This window comes from Macaca thibetana, chromosome 7 (genome assembly GCF_024542745.1).
Source record: "Macaca thibetana thibetana isolate TM-01 chromosome 7, ASM2454274v1, whole genome shotgun sequence".
Taxonomy (NCBI): Eukaryota; Metazoa; Chordata; class Mammalia; order Primates; family Cercopithecidae; genus Macaca; species Macaca thibetana.
Window position 1 is genome coordinate 8,131,898 of NC_065584.1, and position 23,916 is coordinate 8,155,813.

The 23,916-nt window shown below is 45.7% G+C and overlaps 2 protein-coding genes across 2 annotated transcripts in view; one reads left to right on the forward strand and one right to left on the reverse strand.

Annotated features, from left to right (window-relative positions):
- SETD3 (SET domain containing 3, actin histidine methyltransferase) overlaps positions 1 to 11,905 on the forward strand; it is a 363,397-nt gene extending 351,492 nt beyond the window's left edge. The window contains exons 10-14 of the mRNA XM_050796716.1: positions 3,162 to 3,236; positions 4,366 to 4,532; positions 5,423 to 5,508; positions 9,383 to 9,543; positions 10,514 to 11,905. Of these exons, the coding sequence (XP_050652673.1) occupies positions 3,162 to 3,236; positions 4,366 to 4,532; positions 5,423 to 5,508; positions 9,383 to 9,543; positions 10,514 to 10,963 (939 nt within the window). The 3' untranslated portion in view covers positions 10,964 to 11,905. The remainder of the gene's footprint in view (positions 1 to 3,161; positions 3,237 to 4,365; positions 4,533 to 5,422; positions 5,509 to 9,382; positions 9,544 to 10,513) is intronic.
- Positions 1 to 23,916, reverse strand: part of LOC126958426 (cholesterol 24-hydroxylase) — a 515,386-nt gene that overhangs the window by 325,706 nt on the left and 165,764 nt on the right. The window lies entirely within an intron of this gene.

The following is a 23,916-nucleotide window of genomic DNA, read 5'->3' on the forward strand; positions in this document are numbered from 1 at the left end:
ACCCGCTCACCTACCCTGGGCACACTTGAGGCTCCTGTGGGGCTATTCTCAGTTCCACGTGCTTTTATATATACGTATATATATAAATTTTTTTTCTCCCTATGTCTCTTTCCCACTAGATGTCCCTATGGGTAGGGACTGAGATTTTTCATGCCATTTTCCAGTTGCCTAGGTTAGGGCCTGGCATAGGATGACACTCAATATTTGTAGAAGGGAAGTTAGCTGGCAGTGTGGGAGGCAGGAAGCGGCACATGGAGCTGGGCAAGAAGGAGGTGGAAGGACCCTGTCCTTGCTTGACGTCAGGAGGCTGCCCCTGCACCAGCCCTGGCCCTCCCAAACCCTCCCTTCCTAGTCTGGGCTTCAAGTCAGACCTGGTCAGTGGCTGCAGATTTCTGGGCGTAGGTGGTAAGTTCCTGGGGCTCCTGCCAGAAGGCCCTTGCTGAGCAGTGGGGTCCTAACAGCCTTGGAAGACCCCTTTGCAGGCCTGCCCTGGGAGGGCTCTGCTCTGAGAGAGTCCTCTAGAAACCTGGCTTCACGCAAAGGAAAGGCGAGGCCTGTGCTTCTGCCTGCAGTTCTTTGCATTGAGACACACTTTTGATACCATCCTAGAGGAAGTGTTTGGCAGTGCCACACAAAGAAGTTAGACACTCAGCCTCCAAACGTTCTGACCCCTGCTGAGAAAGGGCTACAGACTAGGGCAGGATCCAGCCTGTTTGCCTGTCAGGGTTGCTGTGGACATGTTAAGCCATATCTTGGAGCTTGATGTCTGCCGAGAGTGGGAAATAATCTGTAAAATACCCTTAAACACCCATAATCCTTTCTCCACAATCTCCCTCAATTTTCTCTTCCTTCCTCTAACTTTCCTCCTGTTTGTGCTGCTGGCAGGTCCCTGTGTACCTGTACCGCCAGCACCCTGGAGTGCCTGGATTTCCTCCTGGGAGTTTCCCATATGGGCAGTTTCTCATTCCACTTTGTTGTCAAGGTGATGTTTTGGGGTCAGAAAAGTACATCCAGTGTTGGGCAGGAACTTCCTGGAGTTGATTTGAATACAATTGAAGTGTTTAAAATGTTCTGCGAGTGAAATGTTCTAGAATACTTGGCTTCATTTATTTCTCATTGCTGCCTATTTCTCATTGGTCTTTGCAGATCAGAACCTTGAAGGACTCTTAGACATATGGTTAATAAACCATATTTATTCTTGGGATATTGAGTTTAAAGATTCATGTTATATGGCCTTCCATCCCAAAATGCCATTCCCTAGACTCAAAAGTCATCTTTTGAATCCAAGCTGTTGATGCCTTATTAGCAAGGAGCGCTTGTGACTGCTGTGAGTCTTTGCTTCTCCAGGATAAAATGAGTAGGTCAGGCCGGGCGCAGTGGCTCAAGCCTGTAATCCCAGCACTTTGGGAGGCCGAGACCATCCTGGCTAACACGGTGAAACCCCGTCTCTACTAAAAAAAAAATACAAAAAACTAGCCAGGCGAGGTGGCGGGCACCTGTAGTCCCAGCTACTCGGAGGCTGAGGCAGGAGAATGGCGGGAGGCGGAGCTTGCAGTGAGCTGAGATCTGGCCACTGCACTCCAGCCTGGGCGACAGAGCGAGACTCTGTCTCAAAAAAAAAAAAAAAAAAAAAAAAGCATTCTAAAAAAAAAAAAAACATGAGTAGATCAAAAAGTAATCAGTGACCATCAAGAGACAATCTAAGAGATTGGGCGCTGCTCTAAAAGACAGGACTCTGAGAAGGAGCTTTTAATAGAAGCTGGGGACCCTTTCCATTCCCCTGGGGGTTCATGCATCACGTGAATATTCCCAAAGGCCACTTCAGGTTTTAGGTTCTGTGTGCTGAGCACTCAGGACACAGAGATCAACAAGGGGCTCTGGCTTTCAAGTCTGACTGACGGGGAGACAGGTGCACAGATGACGTGACTTGGGCTGGAGGGTGTAAGGACTGGGCTGTGGGAGTGCGCAGGAGGGTGGGGTGAGGAGGGGTTCCCCGAGAAGCCAGGCCACAACAGGAGTAGAAGGAACTGTCAGGCCGGAGGGAACTGGGGCGGCAGGTGGGTGGCAGTTCCTGAAGCTGGAGGGAAGCGTGAGCTGCCTCCGTATTTGGCCGTGCTCAGGAACTTGGGGTTTATTCCGAAGGCAGAGTGGAATCATAGGAAGATATTGAACAGGAGAGTGACATTGTACAATTAGCAACTCCGGAAGGACAGTATTGGATTTTGAGACTAGGTCCCAAAAGTTGGAAGGTTTTTGCAAAAAACAAGCTAGGCGAGAAGGAATAAGGACTGTAGCCACGCAGAGGAATGAGGAAGAAAGTCATCCAAATGGTAGTATTTACTAGATGAAATGCTGACCAGGTGAGATGTGAGGCTTTCCTTGTAACTTGTGTCCAGAGGCCATGACATTGGCTGACCTTCACTAAGATAGGAGAGCTTAGAAGGAGACGCAGTTTTGCGGTATAGTGAGAGGGTTTTCTATATTTATTTCTAATGGACCTAGAAACTCTCACATTATATTTCTCAGCGGAAATAGAGGGAATAAGAAACAACAAAGTTATTTTATTTTGCCTTTGCATGCTTGAAAGTTTTAATTTCTTTAATTCAGATCATATATCCATAATTCAGAAATAGAGCTTTTGTTTTCCCTGATTCTTTATCCAATGGAAAACCCACTTTGGTTTCTTAATGGCCAAACATTACATAAAGATAATACTTGCAAACAAATGAGGGTAGTGCAGGTCATCAGTGAACTGAAAGGAGGCTTAGGTGCGCCTGTGGGAGGCGTGGCCTGTGGGCTTACTGCCCTCACTGCTGCCAGGGAGGCCCAGAGGCGATTGTGTTTTGTTGAGTCCAGCAAGTGATACTCTGTACAGTCTCTTTATCCAACTGTACTTCCTTTATTTCAGGTGTGTAATTTTGCATAATCATCTCTGATGTAACTAGAGTTAACCTCAGTGCTCAAGCAGTTCTTTGCCCCATTTTCCAAAGCACTCAGATGCACCCTTTTAGGTACCTTTGGATCCCCTTTCTCCTCTGATTGCCAGAAACAAGTTCATGATTAAGTGAAATGTGCATGTGTTTGCCAGAAACCAGTTCATGATTAAGTGAAATGTGCACGTGTTTGCCTCACCATCATTTCCTTCCTTCTCCCGGGGCTAGATCACTACCGGTTACAACCTGGAAGATGACCGCTGTGAGTGTGTGGCTCTGCAGGATTTCCGGGCTGGAGAGCAGGTGGGTCTCGTGGCATCTCACAAAATGTGAACCAGCCATTGGGCACTAAGTTAACTGTGTTGGTAGTCTTAAAAAGGAACTTAGGAAAAAAAATGTGGAATTCAAATTGAGGATTGTTTTTCTGGAACGCATCTTGAGACCTGACCCAAGTGCTTCACTCACTTGTTGTGCTTTGCATTGTGCTTTGGGTCCACAGAGAAAAGTATTTAAACACAGTTATTGGCACAATTGGCCTAATATTTGTAAATATTTATAACACTGTTAAAATAAAGTGTGTTATGACACTAAAACAATTTTTAAAATTTCATAAACTGTGTTGCCTTTATTTTTTCTACTGATTAGAACCTTCTTTATAAGAGTATTTAAGGGGCAAAAGCAAGGGAATCTGTTGTCTTACACTTTCACTTTAATCTCAGATTTTTTAATCTAGTAGTTTGGGTGGGAGGAGGGGTAAGCCTTTGGGTGAGTTTGAAAATATGTGTCTATAAATTCCCACATCTATCAGTCTACACCCAAGCAGACAGTACAGACATGGAACTCACATCCGTAATTGACATTCCAGTTGAGACAAAATGAAAAATATTTGTCTAGCAAAGTACTGATCTGTTCCTTCTTTAGAAAAGTTTATAAACCCACCTGCTAGGTGCAGGATTAATTGCCACAGGATCTAGAAATAAGTTTCTGACAGATACTGCTTTACAGTTCCAGAAAAGACCCTGCTGTATTAAAAGGATGGGAAGAACTTGGTGAATTTTAAAATGCAGTCTTCTAGAAATAGCCTTGCTGTCCTTTGAAAGAAGAGGATTATAATAGAGGCCTGGTGACCCCAGGCACCTGGGGTCCTTTGAGTAGTAGTAAGGCCTTTGGTGGTGCTTTCTCCTGGTCTCGCCTCTCCACGCGGTGGTGGAAGTGGGTGCTTGGTCTCAGACGGTTTGGGAAGTTGGGAAAATTGCACGGCGTCACCCTTGCAACCTGTGCCAAACAGGTGTATCAATACTTTCAGCTATTTCGTGTCATTAATGTAAAGTAGCATTAAATATATGAGCACTAAGCCTTTGCCCTGCCCTGTGTTAAGAATACACGCCAAGTTTGTCTCATGCCCTTTTCTTTTTTCTTTACTGCATCTCAGATTTACATTTTTTATGGCACTCGATCCAATGCAGAGTTTGTGATCCACAGTGGTTTTTTCTTTGACAATAACTCCCACGACAGAGTGAAAATAAAGCTTGGAGTGAGTAAAAGTGACAGACTCTACGCCATGAAGGCCGAGGTCTTGGCTCGTGCCGGCATCCCCACGTACGTAGAAAAACATCGGTTAGCCCTTTCCTGCAGTGCTTGAACTATTTCCAGTTGCATAGTGTTTAATTGGTGTGTTAATAAAACTTCTCTCCAGTAGTTTGTCTTAATCCGTTTATCCCTGTGGCACAGCAAATTTAAGCCATGGCGACGCTCGGTGACTTACCAGCGTTTTCAGATAAACATAATTGTGTTGTTGGGCGCATTCACAGTCAGTTCTGAGGGATATGGCCTGAAATCCTCATTAAGTTAAATAAGTACTTTCGTATCATTCATGTCTTTCACCTTGAAAAGGTTAATGGCCTGGATCAATTTGTTTCATTTAATTCTTTGCTACCATTAGTTTCTGTAATGAAGTCATGATCCTCAGTGATTTCAAGAATTTCTAGTTAAATTCCTTAAGATTTTCTTGCATTTGAGGCATAAAATGATAAAGAAGACAGGAATTATGATTCATTAGTTCTCCAGGGAATGGAGGAACCATTCTTAATGAAAATGGATTATCCAGACCTTTTTTTATTGAACTTGTCAATATTTGATTAATGATTTAAAGTGTGAACTCAACATAAATTATTGTTAACACTTTTAAAAAACCATGTGTACGTTTAATGTTTTGAATGTGTTGTGTGCAACCTGAGATTACAGCTGTCAGGCTCTCGGAAAAGCTGGCGAGGATGGACTCCAATTCTGGATGTCCACTTCCATCCGCCCCAGCCTGTGGCCTTTTGGAAGGGCTGAAAATCATGCTCACAGTTCAGATGAGGAGCTGGAATCTTCCAGCTCGACTCTCCTTGAGGACAACCACACGTGCTGTAGACTGTAGGGATCTCACTTTGGAGCAGGTGGGTAACCGCAGCAGGGTGACTGATGCTGCTTTCTGCTTTTGTCAGTTCCAGCGTTTTTGCGTTGCATTTTACGGAGCCGCCCATCTCTGCTCAGCTTTTGGCTTTTCTCCGAGTATTCTGCATGACTGAAGGTACGTCATTTCAGGAAAAAAGAGATGTTGACTTTTTTATTTTTAAATCATGGAAGTGTAAAGCATAGGGGTTCGGATTATAGGTAAAGTGGATTAAAACTACAATACTTTTGGGAAGAGGCAAGATGGCAATACTGGAGAAAGAAGAAATTGATTAATTTTACCCTAGAAATGTTTTATTAAATCCTCAATGTGTTGTCAATATTAATTTGTAATACGCAAATAATTCTCAACTGCATTTGAAGAAAACTTAAAGCATCTTGGATCAGGTAAATATATCAAAATTCTACATTTGTAGCCTGACAGAGCCTCATTTCACTCACAGGGCACTAGTCTTTTTCACTTACGTAGAGCAGTTCAGGATCAGTTGATCCTGTGATGTTGTGTAGTCAGCTGTGGCATACGTGGACCGTAGGACTTTATTTGTTAACCTACTCTGCATTCTAAATCTGAAATTGCCAGCAAGCATTTTAATGCCAAGCATCCTGTTAGAGTAAATAACATTGCAAACAGAATCTGTGTAGAACACAAAATGTTCCTGGCTACAGCCTCTTATTTCAGGCCCAGAAAGAGTTAAGTATATGTATTGAGCATCTACTTTTGCATTTGCTTAAAACAAGTCATTTGGGGTTTCTTATACTGACATTTGACCTCTCATGGTTGTGTTTTTATTTTTCATACTAAGATGTATCTTACAAATTTCCTGGTCCTGAGGTTTCATTTTTAAGTGTGTGTGTGTGTGTTGCTGTTGTAAACTGCCTTAAATCCTGTGCAGAACAGACTGAGTAGGAATGAGTAAATGAGTGTTTGACTGAGTGAACAGACAAAAAAGTGTTCTGGATGGAAGCTGCCCAAGCACTTCCTTGGTCGGAGGAAGCAGTCGTGGCCCATGCAGGGGAAGCTGCTGTGCTCAGCGGTCACTGGCTTTGGTTTTAATGTCTGGATCCAGGGAGCAGTGCTGCACAAGTCGAGGGCTTGACGTCACGCTGGAGGCAGAAAAAACGTAGTTCCAAAACAGAGAGAGGCAGTTCACACACCAACCGCAGAACCCAAACTGAGATACAGTCATTGTTCCTTATAAGCAACCCTATCGCCTAGATTTACAGTTATTCAAGTGGGAGTTTTGGTGCTTTTTGTACTTTGGTAATGGTTCATCAATTCAATTTAATGAACACGAGTTAAGGAGTTAACTGTGAGCTTTTCTTGCTTATATGTGGATACAAAATTAAATGTTGCAGTTCATATACTCAAGGAATTTATAATTAAGAGAGGTGATGGTGATGATATTCCTAGAATTTGTGAAGCATTCACTGTGTGCCAGGTATGATGCTAAATGTGGTACATGCTTAATTTTAATCCCATCAGCCTTGATTGATAAGTGTTCCCATTTTACTGATGTAGAGATTCCACTTCAAAGAGGATAAGTATTAGCTGGGCGTGGTAGCACAAGCCTCTAGTCCCAGCTACTCGGGAGGCTGAGGTAGGAGGATTGTTTGAGCCTGGGAGGTAAAGGCTGAGTAAGACCCGGCTGGGGGGAAAGAAAAAGAGAATAAAGTTGGCTGGATGCTGTGGCTCATGGCTGTAATCCCAGCACTTTGGGAAGTGGGAGGATTGATTGAGCCTGGAAGCTTGAGGCTACAGTGAGCCGTGATCTTGCCACTGCACCCCAGCCTGGGCAACAGAGCAAGACCCTGTCTAAAAACAAACAAACAAAAAACCCAGAGGATAAGTAACTTGGCCAAGGTTGCTCAGTAAGCAAGTAATGACCCTGACTTAGAACCCAGCTCTGTTAACTCCAGAGCCCATGCGCAGGACATCCCACGTTGCTCCTACTGGTTCAAGAATAACATAGTACATGGAAAAAAGTGTTAGTACTCTAGGGGTCTGGAGGAAAGACATTTGAGTTAAACCCTGGAGCTCAGTGATGGTTCGGACATGGTAGAGCAGGAGGTGAGGGGTGTGGCTGAAGACCTTTAGCAGAGGGAGGAGCTTGAGCAGGAGCCAGGGAGAGGGTGGAGGGCACTGGGCTCTTTTCTCTCTGGAGTGAGCATACACCATGGTGGCCAGAATGAGGGGCAGGGATAATTTGCAGGCCCTGTGTGCTGGAGGCAAGCTCAGGAGGGTTCTTGCTGCAGGAGCTCCCAGTCAGCTCCTGCTCTCCAGGCAGGCCACATGCTACATTGTCTTACTCCCCCTTTTGTAGGCTTTATTTCTCCAGGAATGTGAAATGAGTCCAGTTTCACTTTTAAAAAAGGAGCGGAGAGAAAGCTCTGCCGCACACCTGCAGCTTCCATCGTTGCAGAGTGCAACTTGGGCAGATTGAGAGAGGAGATGAGGGAAGGAAACAGTAACCTTCCTATTGGGGGCCTTTGAAAAGAACTTTCAACCACTAAGAAAGCTTAAAAAAAGCCAGAACTTCCGTGTTGTATACAAAGAATATAAAATGAAGACTCAAAACTAAAAATCCTGAATTTCATCATGATCTTTACTAACAAATACAAGTTAATAAACTTCTTTTTTGAACATTAGATAGCCTGTTTTCTTAAAACTGCTGGAATCCTTTTAGGTCTGTTGATTCTCTTTAGTTTCTCTCTAGTCATAGACAATTTGTCATGTCAAGACAATTGCTGGATCTTTGAATTACTCTAACTAATACTAATAAAAGTTTGGTTTGCTGGCAGCAGTTCTTCAGTTTGAATTGTAAATAGTGACAGCTGTGAGGCATTTTGCTCTGAAAGAGACACTGTCTCCTAATCGCATAAGAAGCATGGGTCTGTTTCTTGAGCATGAATAGGATCGGCTTGTTTTGGTTTTGGAGATAATGTGCCGGGAGATAAAATGCTAAGAGCAGTTGCTGAATTCTTTCCTCTTCTTAAATATATTTGGAGATAATTGAGATGTTCACTTGTGTGTATTTGTAATTCCTATGTAAATTCCTGACAAGTGAGAGAGATGGGCATATTTTTCATTAACTAAGATTTTTTTTTGTTTTGTTTTGTTTTGAGACAGGGTCTCGCTCGGTTTCCCAGGCTGGAGTGCAGTGCTCACTGCAGTCACCACCTCCTGGGTTGGAGGCATCCACCACCTCAGCCTCTTGAGTAGCTGGGACTACAGGTGTGCACCACCACACCTACCTCATTTTTGTATTTTTTGTAGAGATGGGATTTCGCCACATTGCCCAGGTTGGTCTCAAACGCCTGGGCTCAAGTGATCCACCTACCTTGGCTTCCCGAAGTGCTGGGATTACAGGCGTGAGCCACCGCGCCCAGCCCGTTAACCCAGATTTTCATAGTGCTCCTGATGGTAGCACTGTTTGATTGAGGCTCTTGTTTCTTTCAGTTTGTGGCTTGTTACAAAAATGGCTTAAATAGCTTGGTCAGGTCACCTACGAGAATAAGTGCCAATCATATTTACAGTTATGGGCTCACAGGATTGTTGTGGCTCTAGTTCCTTTCACTGTTTACATTGTTCACCTAAATGTCCTTTTTGACTGGGTTGATGTGACTGAGCTTATGGCTAGCAAAAAGGGTATTGTCAAAATAGGGAGTCCATGGCTGTCGACTGTCTTTAAAAAGTATCTTGTGAAACTGTCTAAAGGCTCTCAGTGTCCCTCATAGAAACAGTGAAAAATGGAGTGCTACCAAGGCTTGATCTGGATTCCAAATGAAGAAGGCCTGACCTGGTGTTGCTCCCCAAAATTTAGCTCTGCTCTACTTTGGGGAATCTAGGAGTGTCCTGGCCCATTGCACAGGGACAGCTTTTACTGTGGGAAAATGACATTGTTGGAAACAATGTTTTCTAAGGTGGATTACTTGTTCAAATGAGAAGGAGTGCTGTGTTTTCCTCCTAGCATTGCCATTTGTATTTCTTGTAGAAGAACTGAAAGAACACTTACTGGGAGACAGCGCTATTGATAGAATCTTCACCTTGGGGAACTCGGAATTTCCTGTTAGCTGGGACAACGAGGTCAAACTTTGGACGTTTCTTGAAGATAGAGCCTCACTTCTTTTAAAAACATACAAAACAACTGTTGAGGTAATTAGACTAAATTAATGAGGATTTGAACTTTGTTGTGTTGTTAAGATGTTTAATGAGACTTGGCGCGGTGGCTCATGCCTGTAATCCCAGCACTTTGGGAGGCCGAGGAGGGCAGATCACGAGGTCAGAAATTCAAGACAGGCCTGGCCAACTTGGTGAAACCCCATCCCTACTAAAAATACAAAAATTAGCTGGGCGTGGTCTGTAATCCCAGCTACTCGGGAGGCTGAGGCAGCGGAATCGCTTGAACCCAGGAGGCGGATGTTGCAGTGAGCCGAGATCTCGCCACTGCATTGCAGCCTGGGTGACAGAGCAAGACTCGTCTCAAAAAAAAAAAGAGATGTTTAATGAGAGATTTCTTGTTAATTCTAAACTACTCTAATAGTTCAGCAAAATGATTGCATTTGAAATTTTCCATTTGTTTAACAAAAAAAATCATATTTAGGCATTGTTTATTAGAATATATATTTTTTAAAGTATTTAATACTTTTTTTTTTATAATTTCTAATTCACATGATTTCACAAACGTTTTCATTTGTGCTTTTTAAGTTCACTATTGAGTCACTAACTTCAAATACGTCTTTCTCATTCATTCGTTCCTTCACTGTTGCCATTCACCCACATGCTGCCCTGGGGCTACATCAGTGCCCAAGATGGACAGGATGAGTTTTAAATCAGTGAAGTTCCCTGACAGATGGGGTAGCACTGTTTGATTTAGGCTCTTATTTCTGGTTTTGTAACAGTTTCATTGAGATATAATTTACATACAATAAAAGGCACACTTCTGAAGCATACATTTTGATGTGAGTGTCTGGTCATGTGACCACCTGCCCAGTCAAGTGTTAGAACCTCCTGTCACCCCAAAAAATTCCCTCATGTCCCCAGCCACAGCCGTGGTGCCCTCTGTCTCTATAGTTTTGCTGATTTAGACTTCTTGTAATTAATTTTGCTCTTTTTTGTTTTCCAGGAAGATAAATCCGTCTTGAAAAACCAGGATCTTTCTGTTCGTGCAAAAATGGCCATCAAATTGCGCTTAGGTGAGAAAGAGATTTTGGAAAAAGCAGTAAAGAGTGCAGCTGTCAACCGGGAATTCTACCGCCAGCAGATGGAGGAAAAGGCTCCGCTTCCCAAATATGAAGAGAGTAACCTTGGGCTGTTGGAGAGCAGCGTGGGGGACTCGAGGCTCCCCCTGGTCTTGAGAAACCTCGAGGAGGAGGCTGGAGTGCAGGATGCTTTGAACATCAGAGAGGCCATCAGCAAAGCACAGGCCACAGAGAACGGGCTTGTAAACGGTGAAAACTCTGTCCCTAATGGGACCAGGTCCGAAAATGAAAATCTCAATCAAGAAGAAAGTAAAAGAGCAGTTGAAGACGCCAAAGGATCTTCTTCAGACAGCACTGCTGAAGTTAAGGAGTAGCTCGAGGTGAAGCTGGATGGGGGATCCAGTGGAGCAGGAGTTGATGGACGGTCCGTTCACATCGCTGTGTTTCCTTGTTAACATTTTTCTTTCTGCAGAGAGGAAGATATGTTTTTGCTGCTTTATATAAAAATGGTTTTTTTAAGTTATTTTAAAAATCTAGCTTCCCTTTTTGATTAAGATTGCCATCTTGCTTTTAGGCAAAACAAACCAGTTAACAAACAGCCACAAGAAAGGGGGAAGAGGTGCCTGTGGGAGATTTTGCAGACCTGTTGTGAGCATAGGTATTTTCTTCCTGGGGAAGAATTCAGTTCCTGTCTCAGCTGTGCTTTTGTGGGCCTGTCATCTTGACGACCAGAATGAAAGCTTGCTCTGCCTCCTGCCAGCCAGAGCTGGTGGTGGGACTCGGGGATTCAGCGTGAAGGTGGGGAAGCTGCACAGCAGAAAACAGAACAGAAGTTGGGAAACTTTAGAGTCTGGGCAAAATGTTTGGTTTTTCTCCTTAAAAAAAAAAAAAACACCCCATTACCAAAAGCAAAGGTAAGGTGGCAACCTTATTTTTAATAGTTTGAAATGTTGATGATAATCCTAATTATATAAATATATATATATAAACACACATCTATATATCTAGTGATTTCTAAAGATTTGTTTACTTTTGTGTTTTGTTTTACTGTACTAAGAACTTGTCCTTTCTCCTTGAATCAAAGTAGGACATGCATCATCCTCCTAATTTTAAATGTTGGCTCTGATTTTAAAGTGGTGCATTTGATTCCAGCCTTGGTAATGGAGAGTTTGCAAACACACAGCGGCCCACAGCTTCACGTGGTGGTGTGCAGTGTGAGGCAGCTCCCTGGCTTTCCTGGTTTTCACAACAAGCTAGAGATTTTCAAAGCTACACTTTTGAGTAAAAACCCTTATTAAAAGAAAAAACATGATTAATATTTTTGTCTATTCCTTTTTTTGGAGTGGGACAGGCCCTTTGAGTTTAGCTTTTACACAAACCATCTTATTGCCCAAACATTGTTTGAACCTTCTTGAGAAACCTCGTGCCCTGGGCTGTGCTAACCTGGGGGCTACTGAGGCACAGCTGTGGGGCCCAGAGGCCTGCAGGAGCCCCCCTCATCAGCCTGCCCTTCTGCGCAGGCAGCAGGAACATAAGAAAAGGAATACTTAGAATTTAGGGGAAGTGAAAGGTTGGGACCATGTCCTTGGGGTGGGAGAGGGATCTGTCTCCAGAAAGCCACCAGTTTTCAGGTTTAGTGATACCAGTTTTCCTTCACCACAAATTTTCACATTGTCTCTGATGTCCTAAGTACACTGCTGATTTTGAAAATGTGAATTATTCCCCCAGCTGTTTGATAAATGCTGCTGCAACACAGGTCATCTTAAGGATGCTCTGGGAGTTTCTCTTGGGGGAAGACGTAGTTCTGCAGATCAATTGCCTCATCCCCCCTGACAGCTGAGATAAATGTAACTCTTTGAGGCATTGCTTGCGTTGCTCAGCAGGTTAGTTTACCTGCTGGACTGGGTGCTGGAGGCCAGCTTCATGTCTGTGTGAGACTGGGACATTTCCTGGCATTGACGCCTGTACCTTTCCTCGGTTGTTGATGTGTACCAGGAGGAAGCATGTGATCGCCACCTGTCGTATCATCCTTACACCTGAGATACCTTACCAAAAATATTAAATAGTCTGTAAAGCTTAGTGTTAATTTCTAAAAGGCAATAGCATTGTAGTACTTGAGGTTTCTACTCTAGAAGCCCCACAGCCTTCTAGAACTTTGATGACCAATTTGTCCATAGAATTATCTTCTTATAGGATTAAAAGTTTTCAAGCCTAATAATAAATATTTTTTGAAAACATATATACAATTCAAACATAAAATAACATAATGAGACAGCTGGGTTTTCAAACTATTCCCCGGCAAAGTTCGAGTTCCCGTGGAGCTGGGATAGCGCCAGACTGGAGTCGGGATCCCAAGCTCCTGTTCCAGCGCCACCTTCAATGGGTGTTGTGACTTTGGTTCCTGGCACCCAGTTTCTTCATTTACTTGTGAAAAGAATGGTACAAAATTGTCCAAAGTCCCTGCTTAAAAATTTAGCAACTGTTTTTCTGTCATTTCTCCATAGACAGACTTGGTTGTTAAGGTTATTGGATCAAAAAGAGATGAAGTCTGCTTCCAGTTGAGAACAGCCTCTGCATGACATAAAAATGGCGCCCACAAGAACAGAACTGTTTTGATGTCAGAAGACAGTATCTATTGAACAGCATTACTTTCCTGAGTTGGGTAGGATTGCCCTAAAATGACTCGCAAAGGCAGGCGAGACGCAGCACACATCAGTCATCCCCGTGGCCCCACTGCGGTTCGGCAGCTCTAGTGCTGCCTGCGCAGACACTTGGAGCTACAACTTAAGCATTTGAAAATTGAGGAAAAGTGATTAAATTGGCATTGAAGAACCCTCATTGCCATCTGTCATGAAAATAGACCTTTCTCTCAAATCATTTTAAAGTTTGCTTTCTTCTGAATGCTCTTGGATAAGAGGCTGTTGAGGCTAGTTACTGGAAACATGCCAGGCTCTGCTTCTGTTTCATTAGCTCTATGTGTTATTTGTGTAAATAGTTAGCAATTAGATTTCATCGGCCTAGAAAAACCTCCCTGTTTTTCATGTAAACTGGCAATTGATAGGTGGTTTTTCCCCAGTAGTTTCTAGAATAGACTCACTAAGAGGTGTATGTCATTTTTTTTTTTTTTTTTTGAGAGATAGGGTAAGACATTAAAAATAGTCCCAGGTTCCCAATATACAGGGTTGTGCTAAATTAAACCTCCACTTAAAAATGAGGGAATCAATTTTCTGTAAATCATCAGTTATATTTTCTTTTCTTTTTTTTTTTTTTAAGACAGAGTCTCACTCTGTCGCCCAGGCTGAAGTGCAGTGGCACCGTGTCGGCTCACTGCAACCTTTGTCTCCTGGGTTCAAGCAGTTCTTCTGCCTCTGCCTCCCCAGTAGCTGCGATTACAGGTGCCCACTACCACGCCTGGCCAATTTTTGTATTTTTTAGTAGAGATGGGGTTTCACCATGTTGGCCAGACTGGTCTCAATCTCCTGACCTCAGGTGATCCGCCTGCCTCTGCCTCCCAAAGTGCTGGGAATACAGGTGTGAGCCACCGCACCCAGCCACCAGTTATATTTTCTTGGTGATTAGGACATACATTGTAGGAGCAAAAGAATAAAGCCAGTCCAAAGAAAGTGCATGTGACTTGACCTCAGAACCGAAATGGCACTGACTGTAAAGAAAATAGGGAATGATAGTGGCGGCTGGTTTGGGGGCTGCTTTGCAGAGAGCCCAGATGTGACAGTGTTGATGGTAACCCTAGCTGTAGTGAGCAGCTGCTTGTGCACCGTGCTCGTGTTGTTATTGATTTGGCAAAACAAATGCGTGTAATGCGGGAGAGCTGCTAACCTGACCCAGGAATTTGACTCATTTTAATTTAAATGTCAATTTGAGGCAGGTGTAGGGTAGGATCCAGTAATGTCATTAAGGGTCACCCTACTATTTTAATCAGCAGCCCCTTATCTAATGTATTCCTAAAATTCTGTGTGTAAATTGAATTTGAATAACTCGAATTGTATTTAAATGCACTGGCAAATTTGTTATTTAAATGAAGCTGCCCTGCTGGTCCTGGGTGTGCTTGGGCTGGAGAGAGGAAGCCTTAGCAGGGACATGATCTTCCTGTCTTCACAGATTTGAAGAGCTGTCTCCTGAAGGAGGGTGAGACTCATTCTGGGTCTGCAAAAGGCACAGCTAGGGCCAGGGGTTGGGTGGCGGAATTCAGCCAGGGGAGGGAGCACTCCCTAACGCCTGCTGTGAGAGGGCACATGTCTGCTGCCCCGGAGGTGAGGCAGCCACTGGGGTGAGACCTGGTTCCAGGCGTGGGATCCTGGACCAGTTAGGAGCTTCCGTCACCTCCTTCAGGGAGCCTCACGCTCTCCACCTCAGTAGTGCTGGGTGTGTTGAAAAACTGGGTGCTGCACCTGCACATGCTAAACAGCCAGTGAATGCTTGTGATGACCATCTTCTAAGCCAGAGCCACTCGCGGGAGGCAGGAGATGTTCCGAGGACTGGGGATGGCAAAATCATCCATGCTGTGCCAGCAAGCAGCGGGTGTCATCTGTCCATTGGTTTGGGAACCTCAGCCCTGGACCTAGCAACAGTTGTGTTCTTAGTGGAACACAGATTCTGTGGGTAATTCAGAGACTCAAGAAGCCCTGCCCTCGAGGCACCGAGGCAGACTTCTGAACAGTAGGCGTGGCAGAGCGTGCCAGGCTGCGTGAGCGGGTGGACACATGCTTTGGCGCTGGAGATGGTGGCATGTGGCTGGGCTTAGGGTTCCGTTGGTGAGATACGGAGGTGGGGTGAGCCCTTGAGGGTAAGGAGGGAGGCAGGGAAGAGCCATCCATGCACAGGAGGGGTTGAGAAGTTCAGGCTTCTGGGGGGCAGTCCTGTGAAGATGCTGGTTACTGGTTCCTGACCGCCGTGCTGGCACCTGGCTGCCTGCAGGGGGAGCATGCGTGCAGTTGTGCAGATCTCATAATGGATGGACTTCAGGAGGGCGCCTCCTGGTGATTGCCACTCCCTTCACAGATGCCACCCTTGGTAGATCCCTTAGAAACAAGGTGAAAGGGTTGGGGAGCCCCCGTGTGTGGACTCAGGAGCAGTTTATGGAGTTGGGAATCCTAACTCAGGTCATCACACCACCGTCCATCAGCTCTTGGTCTTTATTTAAACAGCCTTGTGATACCCTCTCACTTCTGGGCAGCTTTTCTTGGCCCAAACACAGGTGTCTCTGTGCACGCACATGTGTGTCACGTATTTCTATATAAACCTACTTTGTATATATGAGCACGTACATACACACATATGAATACATATATATGTGTGTGTATAGAAAACTTTCTCCAAACTCATATTCTTCCCCTTTGGGCAACAGAGAAGCTCCTCAGCATGGGTCAGGTGAAACTTGACATGAAAATGAACTTGGAAATGCTGGTGCTGGTGAGGCCCTGTGTGGCCCTGCCTGGCTGTTTGAATTTCTATAGTCTTGTACAGCACCTGATGCAGAGTGCGGGCTCTGGGGAGGCTTCCGGACTGACTGAACAATCACGATCAAGTGGGAGGCCCCTGTGCCTCTGAAGTCCCAGGGTGGCTTTAAAATCACACTCCTTTCTTCTCTTTCCATTTCCCCGCCCTCCTCTCCTTGCTTCCTGTTTCTGCGGCTTGTACCTGACTCCTCAAGAGTGTTCTGGTAGAAAAGAATCAAGTTGTGGCTTGAACCTCAAACATCCTTCTCCATCTTAATGAGGTTCGGGAGGAGCTCCTTGTAGGATCCCAGAGTCAGCTTCAAGTCCTAGGAAGGCACCTGGAGGACGCGTGAGGGCGAGCTTCCCCTGCCAGCTGTGCCCCTTTCTGCAGGGTGTGCAGAGCTTCCCACCCTCACACTCCACCCGTCATTCGTGCAAAACTTACTCTTCAAGAAGGAACCAATGAGCAGATTCTTACCTGAGCGTCTAGTCCGTGAAGGGTGTTTGCACTTTAGCCCATACACAAAATTTTAGCCCAGAGAAGCAGCTCATCCCAAACATGGGCTTTGAAATCTGCAGAACCTAAAATATAATCCTGACCCCCTACCTTCCCCTACCATCTGTGACCCACAGCAAGTTTCTTGATGCACAGGGTCTTGATTTTCTCATATGCAAAATGGAATAACCCCAGGAGGTTACTGCAATAGTAGATGTAAATCTGGCACAGTGCCTGGGACACAGTAGCTATCTGGTGGTTGGTTCCCACTGTGACTGGCTGAGCGATGTCAGTCAGCCTGAGATCTGGACTAATGGCTGACTGGAGGCACATTCTGAGTTGTGGGGGTTTCCGTGGGTGGTGAAATACTCAGCCGTGTGGCTTCAACATGTGGACCTCCCGTCTGTACCCCACTGTCACATTCTCTGTGCCTTTCCCAGACTTGGCACATATCCCAAACTGATAATATTTGGTGACTTACTTTATGCATACGTATATATATTTCAGTATGAGCTACCATCCAACAAGTACCTGTGAATTTCTTGGCTTTAAGTTTTCAAGCAACTCAAACCCTCCCCTAAATGCAGCTGCAAATGACAACTTACTGAACAGCAAGAGATGGCAGTTATGATTGTGTGCCACCCCACCCAGCCTAGTTTTGGAAATAATACCCTAGCTGGCACCAGGAAATAATACTCTAGCCCTGGAATATGTTGTCAGGTGAATCCTGAAATGCATCTAGAAAAACAGTTCTTGCTTTCTCATACAAAAATTAAAACGTTTGTTTTATTTTGGTCATCGACAATTGTCAAAATAACTAGCCTTGGGCTAATGTTATCTAATGTAAGTGTTGACACCATTAAGACTGCAGTATAATTAGTCATGAAATGTAGTCATAACACTCCTTGGATTTTAAAAGGACCAGAATGGGTGTTTTTGAAAAGTTGTATCGGGGAAAAAAGGAAAATGGAATTGAATTTCCTGCCCCGCGCTTGCATGATGAGTATCAGCCTAGATCAGACTCAGGGTGGTGAATAACCTCCTTCCCTTCTTACAGCCCTGCTCTTAAAAAGCAGGTGCCATGACAGAAACCCCGACAAACTGCAGGCTGTCACCAAGGTGGTGCTTTACATAAAAGTGGGTTTCAGTGTTATTTTTGCAAGACTTGAGCCCTGAGTGGATACTGAGCGTGGAGCAGCCTGGTTTTGTACACTTCTGCCACATGTTGAGATGCCGTGGGAGCCGGTGACTCACGCCGCCGACGTTCACAAAAGCTCCCGGCTGGGAGCAGAGCATTGAAGGGAAGGGTCTGGCTGCTTGGCGTAAGTTAACCAGGTTGAGTACTGAGCGTCTTAAAAGCCAAGCCACGTTTGCCTTTCAGCTTTTACTTTGTGGTGACAAAAGAGGTCTGTTTCTTCAGGGGCTCGCTCAGCGCTGCTGCATCTGAAGATGCCTGGGAGGAGGGTAAGGGGTGAAAAGGGCATCCTAAGGCAGGATGGGACCCGCGGCCTCACCAGCTTAACTCAGTGTTTTCTGAGGCACAGAATACCAGAGATCTGAGACCCCCGAGGTGCGAGTCCTCCCCTCAAGGATCTAAGCAGGTGGTGGGCTGCTGCTCTCTCCTGTCCACAGCTGGTGGGGGGCGGAAGCCCTGTTCCACAGGTCACAAGTGTGGGTCCAGCCGCCATGTTTAGCCAATGGGAAGATGAGACACAGATTCTAATGGTCTTGTCCGTGTTTTCTCCCCCAAAACACTTTGAGTTAGTGATGACATCCACTGATTCACCCAGCACTTACCTGAGCATCTCATATATGCTGGGCACCACGCTAGGCTCTGGGGCTAAATGACACAGGGTGCTTGTCGGCAAGGAGCTTGTGGAGGAACAGGATGGCCTTCTAGGGAGAGCTGTGCCCAAGCTAGCGCTTAATACATGCTCCACTGTCCTAATCTTAATGGAAAATAGGCTGGATGGGCTTTTAATTTCCACGTTATACAAAATTGTGGATTACCTGTATGTTCTCTCTTAGTCTGACTTACTTTTTTCCCCTCATAGGGGGTTCATTTCTATGACCAAACAACAGAGAAGTTGAGTGTCTGATTTCCCCCGCCCACCCCACAATGTGAGTGCTCGAACGCTCGCCTCGGGAAGCTAGGATCACCTTCATGTTTGTAGGTACTACATTTCCTGTTTTCTAACATTCTGGGATCTCCCAAATGAGTGATGCAGTTACAAGAGGGGACCTAGGCATCATAGCTTTGGGGTGACCCATGAGTGACAGTGAAGTCCCTGTTTCCTTTGCTGAAACTGAAGCCTGTTGTGAGACTGGTGTACGGAACTAGTCCAGCTTCCTAGTACTGGTTTTCAAACACCTATTTTTAAAGTGATGACATTTTAAAAACCACCTCTTACTCCCATTTGGGGTTCAGCTGACTGTCAGCAGTAACGAGAAAAATCACACCAGCCACACGTACTTCAGTATATCTTAAATGGGCAGTTCACAAGGCAATTGTAGGATCCACATTCGTTGATGGGCCACACCTGAGTGGAGAATCTTATGTTTCTGTTTCATTCCTGTGACTAGTTTTGTTTACTGCCCCTGCTGCCTGTGGCCAAAGCAGCTGGATCTCTGTCCATGAACATTTTAGTGATTAGAAATCCAAATGAACAAATATACCTCCCTGAAACAAACACAATGACTCCCATAGGCATCAAATAATCCTCTAGGCTACCTCTAAGGAAGCCAGGATTTCCAGCAGCAATTAAATGGCATGATTGGATACAGGGAAAATTTTATAATTGCTCACAGGTAGCAATTTATTAGGATAGATGTTACTTATGACATGTGTCAAAAAGGTCAAAGTTTATACTTCCTTGGACATTAACCTAATCTTCGAAACTCTAAAAGTTACACTTTTTGGTCATTAATTTTTTTTTACAAGCAGAGATTTTGACAATTAACCCAGTTAATAAAGGTCAAATTTCAATTTTTTTCCAATTTCTGGAGCATTTAAATTATTCCTTTTTGAAAATGGGAAGATAGAGGATGATAAATAGTTATTAAATGAGTACAAGGATGTAGTTCTGCTGTCAGGGTGATGATTATAAAACAGCTGATACTGGAAGAATAGAATTGCTGTGTATCTGATTGGAAGGAAAGTAGATTACAAGCAGAGGAAATAGAAAAATTAAGCCCAAATAATGTGTGCAGTTAGTAGGATAATGTGGGTATATGCGCTTGTTAAATCATCTCAGGATTCTAGTCATTCAATTATGTAGACTTCAGGCTTCAACTATTGAATCTGCACTTTTTAAAATAAGTAATTTCTGCAAACTTGCAACAAAGTACAACTTGGGTTAACAACCATTTGCCGCCCACCAGGCTGCATCCCTCAGATGAGTCTAAAGAGGGGCAAACAACAGTCAGTGCAGCCGAAGTCCGCTGGTAGGGAGGTGGGGGCGCACTGGACCGCCCTTCCTCCACCCCACAGCCAGCACAGCCCCTAGACGGCCAGGGCAGCTGTGTGGGTGAGGAAGGAGGTTTTAGAACCTGTGGCAAATGGCAGAGAAAGTCCACAGAGCCTTCCTCCGCCACTCCAGCAGGACAAACCAAACTTCCCTATCCGCCCTGGTCAAAACCGAATGACCCACACGCCCTCCCTTTATCCCCCGGGAGCGCCCCTGGGAATCCCCATATCCCTGCTCTGCTCGCGCCCCCTGGTGGCAGTGCCGCCCGCCAGGTGCCGCCCAGGGAGCTCTAAGTAGAGGCCTTGGGTCCCACTCCACTGAGCAGGTACCTTCCTAGACCTAGCCAGAAACTTGAGACAAGAGGTGGCTTTTTGTTTTTTGAGACAGGGTCTCACTGCGTTGCCCAGGCTGAGTGCAGTGGTGTGATCGTGGCTCACTGCAGCCTCGACCTTCCGGGTTCAGGTGAGCCTCCCACCTTAGCCTCCTGAGTAGCTGGAACTACAGGCTTGCACCACCATGCCCAGCTAATTTATTTATTTATTTTTAATATTTATTTATTTATTTATTTATTTTTTGTAGAGACACGGTCTCATTATGTTGCTGGCCTCCACCTCACAAAGTGCTGGGATTATAGGTGTGAGCTACCATGCCTGGTCAAGAGCTGGTTCTTTGTTTGCATTGGGTGCATTTGGGATTTCTTGCTGCTGTTTATTGCATAAATAAAGGCTCCTCGGTATAGATGTGCTCCACGTTAAATAACCAATATATAAAACAAGCTTGCGCTGCATCTGTATCCAACAAGCACGAGGAGCCAGCACCTGCCTCCTCTGCCCCTGGCCTCTGGTCCAGCCCGGTTCTCTGTGTTTAAACTCAGCAGTGATGCCCCATGTCGCTGTGCGGTGTAGTGCTCTTGCTGCACTGATTTTCTTTCGCAGGTGACATTCGAGGCCCTGTGTATTGCCAGGGCTGTGTCCAACCCGGCTCTGTGTTGCAGTTGTTCCTTGCACATAGTAGGTGCCCAGAAAATGCTGAAGAAAAAAGAAAGTCCAGCCAGGTGCGGTGACTCATGCCTGTAATCCCAACACTTTGGGAGGACGAGGTGGGTGGATCACCCGAGGTCTGGAGTTCGAGACCAGCCTGACCAACATGGAGAAATCCTGTCTCTACTAAACATACAAAATTAGCCCGGCGCGGTGGCGCATGCCTGTAATCCCAGCTACTCGGGAGGCTGAGGCAGGAAAATCACTTGAACCTGGGAGGTGGAGGTTGCGGTGAGCCGAGATCATGCCTCTGCACTCCAGCATGGGCAACAAGAGGGAAACTAAGTCTCAAAAAAAAAAAAAAAAAAAAAAAGCCATTTAGCTCAGCAGGAAGCTTTGAGGTTGTGAACTAAAAAGAAAAAAAAAAAGTCTTTAAAATTATGCAATTTGGGAAACTGTTAGAATGGCCACTTTGACTGTAATACCTTACTCAGCAATTCCATCAACATTATGCGTGCGGACAGATGCCTTGAAGGATGGGAACACAGGGTGCTCACTTATTTTTAAGAAGGATTTTTCACTTTACCAAAGATTTGTAGTCAGGTGACAAAAATGGGGTTCAGGTCACACAAGTGTTAGCAGCAAGTCCTGGAAACTCGTGCTGTGTGCCACAAATGTCACCTGCGCAAGGATACCACGGGAAGGAAGAGACGGAGAGCAGCAGCGGCAGCTCCTGAAATACCCTGGACACTGCACACCATGTTAAACCTGAGCACCCTCGATGCTTTGAACCCTTCGTGGGGCATGGTTAAAACAGGCTGTCATGCCTTAGCTAGGAAGCTGTTCAAAAAGGTGACTTTGACCTTGCATTTTCTTCCCTTTTTTTTTTTTTTTTTTTTTGAGACGGAGTCTCGCTCTGTCCCCCAGGCTGGAGTGCAGTGGCGCGATCTCGGCTCACTGCAAGCTCCGCCTCCCGGGTTCACGCCATTCTCCTGCCTCAGCCTCCCGAGTAGCTGGGACTACAGGCGCCCGCCACCTCGCCCGGCTAATTTTTTGTATTTTTTTTTTTTTTTTTTTTTTTTTTTTGAGACGGAGTCTCGCTCTGTCGCCCAGGCTGGAGTGCAGTGGCGCAATCTCGGCTCACTGCAAGCTCCGCCTCCCGGGTTCACGCCATTCTCCTGCCTCAGCCTCCCGAGTAGCTGGGACTACAGGCGCCCGCCACCATGCCCGGCTAATTTTTTGTATTTTTAGTAGAGATGGGGTTTCACCGTGTTAGCCGGGATGGTCTCGATCTCCTGGCCTTGTGATCCGCCCGCCTCCGCCTCCCAAAGTGCTGAGATTACAGGCATGAGCCACCGCGCCCGGCCATATTTTCCTTCCTTTTAACCTTCACCATTCATACAGGAGGGTCTGCTCCAAAGTCTGCAAGAAGCCACCTTCCTAGCTCCTTCCTCCTGGTAGTCTCTCCTCATGCCATTTTCCCCTCCTCTTCCCTCTGGCTCCAGCCTGCCTGATATGGTTTGGCTGTGTTCCCACCCAAATCTCATCTTGGATTGTAGTTCCCATAATCCCCACGTGTTGTGGGAGGGACCTGGTGGGAGGTAATTGAATCATGGGGATGGTTACCCCTGTGCTGTTCACATGATAGTGAGTGAGTTCTCATGAGATCTGATGGTTTAATGAGGGGCTTCTCCCCCTTTTGCTTGGCATTTCTCCTGGCTGTTGCCATGTGAAGAAGGACGTGTTTGCTTCCCCTTCCACCATGATTGTAAGTTTTCCTGAGGCCTCCCTAGCCCTGCAGAACTGAGTGGATTACCTCTTTCCTTTATAAATTACCCAGTCTTGGTTATGTCCTTATAGCAGCATGAGAACAGACTAATACGCTGCCGTTCCACTCTCCCCATGTGCACAAATGCCATTCTTTGTTACTGCAACTCTCATCTCCCTTTTCAGAGATTTTATTGTATCTACAATTTGCTCCATACCTGCAGGGGCCAGACTCCCCCAGATGGATGGGCTGGTCTGGGCACATCGGTGGGGCAAGTGCTCCCCTTGGGGGCTCCTAGAGGAGGAGATGTGGGAGCCTGACCCCAGCAGACAGCAGTTTTCCCAGTGGACAAAGAAGCAGGGCAGTGCCTGGCGGTGCTGGGGCTGAGCTGAAGTGGAGAAGGAACCTCCTGAAAGAAAATGGAGCCTCATTCCAGAGTCTCCCATACCAGACAGAAGCAGCTCGGTTCCTCCCCTCTGGGGCCAGGGGTAGGGGCTCACTGAATGCCAGTGTGATCTTTGTGGGGCTTTACACAGTGCATTAGGGGACTAGCTGTCCTGGGGAGATGCTCAGGTGTCCCAGCAGTGGACCCTGGGGGAGGCGGGAGGCCCAGCCTTCCAACAGCACAAGAAGTAAAGGCATGTCTGAGATGGGGACGAGCCCAATGACGGTGGGCTGGCAGGGCCCAGGACCATGTGAGCCATAGTGTGGGGCAGGGATGCCATGATCCTAAGTGGCTTGAGGACCAGGAGCAGGTTTCCTGGGGAAGAAATAAGCACCCCCTCCCTACCCCTGCAAAGCCACCAGGTTGCAGTGACAAGAGGTAGGAGCCCTGGAGGAAGGTGGGCTCGTGCCAACTCTTCCTCCACTACCTCTTTGATCTTTGCAGGGTTATTTAATTTCACTTCAGTTTCTCCATCTGTAAAATGGGACTGCAGTGAAGGAACACAAAGTACCAGAGCTGAATCTACACACTGGAATATGACCCTTTCCCCCTTCCCCGACCATCCCTCTATGTACACATGGGAGGAGCATAGCCTCAGGAACTCACCAAGGCATAAATCCCATCTTCATGAAGCAGGGTGTTTAGCTGAATTTAGACAAGTCTGTCCAAATTTAAATGAGCCACCTGTGTAAGTGGCTCCCTTTATAATCCTTTC